Source organism: Armigeres subalbatus, chromosome 2 (assembly GCF_024139115.2).
Source record: "Armigeres subalbatus isolate Guangzhou_Male chromosome 2, GZ_Asu_2, whole genome shotgun sequence".
NCBI lineage: Eukaryota > Metazoa > Arthropoda > Insecta > Diptera > Culicidae > Armigeres > Armigeres subalbatus.
Window position 1 is genome coordinate 423,758,572 of NC_085140.1, and position 8,432 is coordinate 423,767,003.

Here is an 8,432-nt window from a genome sequence, read left to right on the forward strand (position 1 = left end):
CGTTAGCCAACCCACCATGAGTTTGTATCGATGGTGACAAAATCGTGCTGGTCGAAGTATTCGTGTACTTAGGCAAACTAGTGATCATCGAAACCGATACCAGCAGAGATACACTCATTAGACCGGTAGTCCTCTACCTACGGACACGAAACCAGGACAAAGCTCGGGAAGGCCCAAGTCGTACGTGGGGAAAAGATCAACGGACCGTTCATGGTGGGCGGCAGATGAAAGACGGTGTACTGAAGAGCCCCATCGTTCACACCGTGAAAATCGGACGACTGTGAAGCCAGAAAGTCGGACAATAACCCGTTGAAATGGTTCTTGATTGCGATCCGATGGGAACAACAATAAGAGCGGATTAGCAGACTCCGTAGACTGCGTCCGAGCTGAATGGAAACGACTTTAAATTACTCCAGAGGCTGCAAAGGTTTTTACCTATTTTAGCAAAACTATTATAGCTTTTCTTATTTATTTTCCAACTACTAAATTGTATTCAAAATCAAATTGATCACATTTAGGTAAAACCGAATACCAAGAATAAGTCTCAATAAATGCATTTTAATACATTGTTTCCGCTAGCACATAAAATGGTTGATTATCTCCACAAGAGCAGTATTATCCAACATCGATACGTGATTGCCTTCCACCATTCGGAGCGTTATGTCACCCGTCGTATAGCTGGACAGCCCATAGTCGTCTTCAATATCCGAGAAAGGTGGATCGGTTGGTCGGACCAGCGTGATCGGAAGATCCAGTGGTTGATCTTCGTCGAGGTTCAGCAACGCAGTCATCTTTATTCTCCGGCAAAGAGCTCTCGTCATTTTTTTTGTGAAGCCCGGTGAGTATTCACTCTGTTCTGCTCCCAGTTCGATGAGCTTTTCAATTTGATCGTCGAACGATGCAATTTCTAGTATAGACATAATTTTCTCTGGAGCTTGATCTGGAAATACTAAAGCTATCAGAACAAAAATGACAAGTCTTTGGACTTCACTATCTGACAGGTTATTGTTCAGTAGTTTAAGAGACCACAACTTTAGATACTTCGGTGCACCATCGAGTAGGAGAAGGTCACCACGGATACCTTTTGTTTGAAGATATCTGGCTATTTCGATCGCAACCAATGAACCGAATGAATACGCTACTATTGTGAAATTATTATAGCCATTAATCATTGTTTCACAGAGCTCTCCCACAATGCATTCAATAATGCTTGCCACGCTATCACATTCCAGAGTTTTCATTAACTGAAGCATGTAAACAGGATATTTTATTTGTTCAGCTATCAACCTCCACACATTTCCTGCCACACCTTCTATGCCAGGAATGAACAAAATAGGACGACCATCATCTTCAGCAGATGGCAACCGTAGGAGTGTTGCTTCACTGGCTTCCTCATTGCCAAGGTTTCTTAGCAACATCTGCATTCCGATTGTAAATCCTTCACTTTCCACTGCCGCTTTTTGTTCCTTTGCAACTCTTCGTTTCTCCTCGTCAATTTTCATCAACTTTGCAAATGATAACGTTCTCAGATCTTGAGGAGACAGAACCATGTCAAAATCTCTCTCCAAGATCTGTTTGATTTCTACTGCCATCAACGAATCCATTCCAATATCCGCTAAAGTACTTTCCATTGAAATAGACTTCAAATCTCTGATGCTCATTATATTCATTACTGCTTCGATTACGTTTTTAGATCCACTTCCTGTTCTTTTTTCTGCAACCACCATGCTGGCAACAATAGGTTCTTCGCATGTCAACAAATAGTCCAACTCCTGAAGGCACGATGAAATGCGCTGTTGTAATGTGCCTCCAATTTCCAAATCTATCTTATCTTCTGCCATGTCGGCTACCAGCCCAACCTCCCCTATGGCTCCCCATTGAATCGCCTTACCGGGAAGGCCATTTGCAACTCTACGCTCTACAATTCGTTCCATCACAGAGTTTGCCATACCATAGTTGCTTTGACCTGCATTTCCACGACCGCAAGAAACGCTGGAGAACACAATGAAATGTTTCAAATCAGGACAAAATTGACGACTGATGACATCAAGGTATTCTGTAGCCTTTGCCTTTGGTGCCAAGCATTTGATAAACATCTCCTCGGACTGATTCTCCAATATGGCATCCCTAAGCTGAACCGCCAAGTTGTAAATTGCTGCTACTGAACCGAATTGAGATGCCTCTTTCAATAGGGTGCGACATCCGTCCAGTGTTGTAACATCTGCAGTACAGACATGCGTGTGAGCACCATAGCTATTCCAGGTTCTGAAAATATTACAGCAGTTAGTATTTTACTCAGCACATGACATTCTAATTCATATAACCTAATCCTGTAATCCTGGTATGGTTTCGTAATTCCTCGACTGGAGCTGAAAACCAACTTTCTGCAACCTCGCAGAACAAGCCAATCAGCCAGTTCCAAGCCAAATCCTCCCAAACCACCAACGATAACAAAAACTTGATCTGGATTACAAAACACATGAGGGAAATAACAGATTGGCACTGACTCAGCGTCATTCTCATTATCACGCAGTTTGATCACTATTTTGCCCATATGCCTTCCACTAGCCAGGAATCTCATCGCCTTCTCCAGTTCAGTGGCATCGAAGACATTCGTTTTCAGCGGTTTCACAATTCCAGCTTCGATTGCTTCCGTCAGCATTTTATGTAAGTGCTGAGGAATAATGAATTAATGCTTACCACTCAATCAATTCTAAATATCTTCAAAATACATACCATCTTACGTGCAGAGCGCTCCCTTATTGCTCCATCCAACAAAACGCTTGTGAATGTAATGCCCTTTCTGAAAAGCTCCGTCGAAATTTCAGAATCTTTGGCCATATCATATTTGCCAATCTCTATAAAGTGGCCACCTCTTGACAGACATCTAATTGAAGCCAGAAGCTTCTCTTCGGCCAATGAATTCAAAACATAGTCCACTCCTCTTCCGTTAGTCCTCAGTTTAATCATCTGCTCGAAGGACAAATCTCTTGAATTTCCGATGTTCTCTCGCTTCAAAGTAGGATACTCATCCAACAGATAATCGGCCTTCTTATCTGTTCCTACAGTTGTGAAAACCTCCATTCCATACGTTAGTGCCACGTTGATTGCCGCCAGCCCGACACCTCCAGTTCCAGAATGAATCAAAATCGACCGTCCTTTCTGCACATTGGCACATACTTTGAAAGCCATTAGGACCGTATTGTACACAATTGGCACAGTACAAGCATCCTGAAGACTCCAGCTGTCCGGGATGGTCCACATGAGATTCGGATCGGCGTCAACCATAGTAGATAAAGCACCCGATGTTAAAATACCAATTACTCGTCTTCCATCATCGGTAACTCCGGCGTATTCATATCCAAGTTCACACTCTTCTTCCAATCGGTTAAAAGAGCTCACATCCGTTGCTAATCTGCCTGTAGCAATCATCACGTCGCGGAAGTTTAAGGCGCAGTACGATACTTTAACCTTATTCGGTACAACGTCCAACTCATTATAAGCCCCCGTAAACCACATCATGGACGATAGATCACCCTTTGTCAGACTGTTTGCGTAACAGTGCTTGGACACACGTTCTGTCTTCGGCTTCTTGGAGAGCAATGCATGTCGATAGCTGCCCCAGACACCATTACGCAAAATATTCATTGCAAGACCCAAATCTAGCTGGTTCTTATAAAATGGATCATCCAAAGTGAATTCTGGTGCATTTTCATCATCTATAAGCACGCACCGCACTGAATGCATTTTGGGCTCTTTGCGTATGCAGTTTACCAATCCAATTACTCCTGAGACTGAGTCGTTTTGAGAGAACAGTACAACAGGTCGGTATTTGACAGCCTGCTTCAGGTCGGCCAGCCAACTGAAATCGGAAGAATCTACTTGTAGCGCAGTAGGAGTGTCGATGAAACCCTTACTCTTACGCTGCAAACAAATGAAGATCTCCTCTCGGTCGACTTGGAATGAGGCAACCTTGTTGAGTTCCTCTGGCAGGTCAAGTTCGTTTAACTTGAAGGTGAGCTTTTCGCGAACAATGATAAAACCACAATCCACCAGACTATTGGCAGCGTCCCGTAGAAAGTTTTGATCACACCAATTGCTCTCAGTAATCAAGAACAATTGGTTCGTTTGATTAGATAACTTTTCTGATTTCACGGTGACGTTGTCCAACTCCAATTCAGTTTTAGCAAGGACTGTAAGGTTTGCTTTCACTAACGGGAGATCGGCTATGGCTTCCCCGAACAAATGTATCACGAGCGGAACATTCTCACTATGGATTTCAGTCACATTTATCATCAGAGTTGGAGCATTCTCCAATGCCAGTTGGACACACATTCTGATAGCTTCTAATGTAGACACTTGTTCTTCAGCATGATATGGTACGAACTGATACGTTTCCAGCACTGGTATTCCAGGAGGGTTCCTACGACCAACACTGCTGGCCCGAGGATTAGACATCATGACACAGCCGCAAATCAAAACATTTGTCTTAGGGCAGCTTTTCATCGTATAGAAATCACAATCCTCCCCTTCATGTTCCATCAATGCCAAATGTGCCTTGGGAGCAATGCACAATTTTTCTATGGCCGTTGGAACCATCAAAGATCTCGAATCGATGGCAATGATTCCGGTTTGGAGTAGACAATCCAGGAACGCCATCCAGTTGCCTTTCCATTGAATTTTTGCCATTGTCCCGTCAGATCTGGCCTCTAGGACCGATTTAAACAGACCCGTATAGTAATATCCCCGGAGTCGAAGTTCTTTGTAGAAATCACTTGTTGACAGCATTACAGCGGAAGACGAAACTTCTTCAACAGCAGAGTAATTCGAATTTATCAACTCTCTTGCGAATCCAGATACAACCAATGTATCTCCTTCCATTATCTGCAAAACATAAATTTGTAATAGTCCAAGTATTTGAGCAAGTTTTTGATATCACTTACCTCGAAATGGCCAGAAACTTCCTGTATAGTAACGAGCAAATCAACATTTTGTCCCTTCATCAAACTGGTAGCTCTTGAAAATCTAACGTTTTCAAACTCAACGGGATAGTCAATGAGATCTCTATTTCTGAGATAGGCCAGTAACTCCCAAACCAGCTGCAAATACCCAGTAGCTGGGAACAGAATACGCCCATCGATGCAATGACCAACAATATGGTTAAATTCTTGGCTATCCAGAGATATCTTGAACCGAATCATGTTATACTTTGTACTCTCTTCCCATGAATATTTGACCACGTATGCATTCTCCCGGTGATCCCAGCGAATTAACGGGGAAATCATCGGAGTTCCTCGGGACACCGGGAACGGAACCGCCGGATACAGATTGGCAATGTCCAAGTTTTGCGATGATATGTACAAACTATGAAAGAAAAGACAAAATTAATCAATGTTGAACATAACATAAATTAAATTACTCACTGTCCTATTCGACACAACAATTCGCTGATAGCATCGGAGGGTTCATTGCACGGTACGCAAAATGAATTGTGGTTCAGCTGCCGAAGCACATTTTCAATAGACTGTGAGCAGCCGAACTCAACTACACATGATTGGCGAGGTATTTTCTCAATTAAATTTACAACAGATGTCACATCGTGAAGCTTCGATGAATGAAAAATCGAAGAAGTCTGGGGTAATCTTGAAGTAATCCACTTATCACTCTGCATAGCTTCTCTGATCAATACCGAATTGACAACCTGACGTAATTTGTTTCCAAAAAGTGCGTGTTTTGATGAATCGGAATGCAAATCCAAGAACGAAAGCTCTTCAATAGCAAAGCCAGCTGATTTCAAATGACGTGTTTGTTCTACCATGACTGTTTCGGATGCGGTTAGCACACCAAAAGTAGACGCACGATCTTTGAAGAAACCATCTAACCTTTGTTGGTTTAGTTTGGAGTTCATTCGAACAAACGCAGTACGATCACATACTGCTTGGCCATCCGAATATACTAATCCATGCCAAAATGCCAACCGAAGCGCTTGTTCGAGGCTCAAGCTGCGATCGATGTAGGCACAAGTGAACTGCCCGATAGAATGTCCTCCATAAAAGTCGAACTTTACGCCAATTGAGCAAAGCAAATCTACGATGGACAATTGAAGTATAGTTGAACCTACCATATTGTACAATATGCTTTCTTTTCCTGATGATTTTTTGGAAACATCAAATTTCACTGATCGTAGGATCTCTTTGCATTTTACAAATGTAGCTTCCACTTTGGAGAACCGACGTAGCGCATCTAATTCGTGTCTCCAGTTTCTGTTTAATCCTCCGAAAATGGCAACCACCGGGAGTTTCTCCAGACGAACACGATCAGCAAATGATGCTTGCAATATAGCTGGTCCATCTCCATTTTTCTTGAAGATCCCAAAACCTCGATAACGATGGCCAGTGGTAGCTTGTTTTTGGATATTGTACAACAAAGCAGTAAATTCAACATCCAGCGGTCGTTGAGCAATGTCTTGTAACATACAATCAATCGATTCACGAGTTCTTCCGGACCAAATGACCAACCTAGGAAGATCATCCTCTGGAATACCACCGTTAACCTTTTCTTTCAGATTACGACAAAGCAGAGCATGAGCATTAGCGCCACCAAATCCGAAAGAATTGATGCCAACCAACGGTCCAGGAAGAGGTATGGCGTCTGACACAACTTTTAATCTTCCCTCAACCAAAGATGGAATAGTTGGTCGGCACTCTGTGAAGTTAATGTTAGGGGGGATCATGCCATTTTCCATTGCAATGATGCACTTTGTTATCGAGCAGACTCCTGCTGAGGCTTCTGTATGTCCTATGCTGGATTTTACAGAGCCAACTAATAAGGGACTGGTCCGCCCAGTACAGTAAGCTTTATCTATTGCGTCGCATTCTTCCGGATCTCCCACAAATGTACCGGTGCTATGCGCTTCAACATAGTCAATTTTAGATGGGCTTATTCCCACTTCGTTATAGAATTCCGTTAATAACTGTTGCTGGATTAATCCTGAAGGGTAAGTAATTCCTTCTGATTTGAACCCATCACAGTTCGTTTTGGAATGGATGATGTAACTGTAAATACGTTTCGCTTCTTTAGCTTTCTGCAAATATACAGCACACACTGCTTCAGAACGGGTATACCCCGTGGCATCCTCGTCAAACGGTCGACAAACTCCATTCTTCGACAGCACTCCCAGCATTGCAAACTGATATGTGATGAAAGGATGGAGCGTGAGATTCGCTCCTGTAACTATTGCAGCATCGCACTCGCCATTCATCATGCTTCGGTACGCCACGTCCAAGGCGTACATTGAGCTACTACAAGCCGTATCCAGCACATAACTAGGCCCTCTCAAGTCCAGTAGATAAGATACACGATTCGGAATTTGCGATTTAGCACTCCTACAAAAACAAAACTGTTAGCGCTCACTAATATAAAAAAAATGCCATGCATTATTTTTTTCACCCCAACAACCCAAGTCCTTTCGGTGGACATGCTCTATAGTACATGCAGACTTCAGTCTCCGAAAAACACACTCCGCTGAATACTCCGGTCCGCGAACCCCGAATACTCAACGGGTTCACTCCAGCATCCAGCACAGCTTCGTATACGTGCTCTAGCATCATGCGCATCTGTGGGTCCATCGTATCGCGCTCATATCGACCTATCCCGAAAAAATCACCATCAAATTTCTCCAAATTGTTGATCTTTCCAGTACGGCGCGGTACGTCCTGCATCGTGTGCTGCCAGCGAGTCTCCAGATCGTCGACAAGATCCAGCTTCGCGTATAAACTACGGGCGAACTCGCGAACATTATCAGCCCGCGGAAACCGTCCAGCTAATCCTGTTATCACGACGCTGTCTTCCGATCCAACCGACTGGACCTTCATTTTCAGTCGACTAAACAAAGTTCAACTGACAAGAGGCAATTAGTGGTCCGTGTTAGACCGTTTGATCGTTTTATATCAGCTAGCTGGTGCTTACCTTTAACAGACCAGACAATTTATGCACAGTCGACAATGAGTAACTAATCTCAGAGGTGTGCACCGATACAGGAATGAGTATGGAAAATTTGGAATATTTTTTGGCACATTGTTTGGTAAAATAACCATGTGATCGTAATTCACCTAGCGGTTATGATGTCTTTCTCGTGCAGTACAACGCATATAAGACTAGTTAAAAATGTAACTTATACGGACGAATTCCAGACGTTGAATTAGCTTGGTAAGTCACGGAGGTGGGCCAGTTTGGCTTACCAGCTTCCTTAAAGGCCAAAGATCACTCGACCAAAAAGTCTCAACTATTTCGGCATCGGCGTGGTCGCATCGTAAATTGGTCGCAATCTGCTACCTTTTGGGATGGCTCCGGTTTGTTTTACTTGAGCTCTGACGATTGCAGCTCTGGCGAATTTGTTGCTTTCGGATTTCATGACCACGAGCACTATTCAA

General features: G+C 43.3%; 1 protein-coding gene across 1 annotated transcript; it reads right to left on the reverse strand.

Moving 5' to 3' along the window:
• Positions 1-430: 430 nt before the first annotated feature.
• On the reverse strand, positions 431-7,926 carry LOC134213476 (fatty acid synthase-like). Its single transcript, XM_062692558.1, has 6 exons — positions 7,450-7,926; positions 5,424-7,385; positions 4,944-5,364; positions 2,737-4,884; positions 2,325-2,674; positions 431-2,265 (listed from the first exon to the last, which is right to left on the reverse strand). Exons 1-6 carry the CDS (start codon positions 7,872-7,874, stop codon positions 576-578), a joined length of 6,996 nt encoding a protein of 2,331 aa, XP_062548542.1. The 5' UTR covers positions 7,875-7,926; the 3' UTR covers positions 431-575.
• Positions 7,927-8,432: the final 506 nt, after the last annotated feature.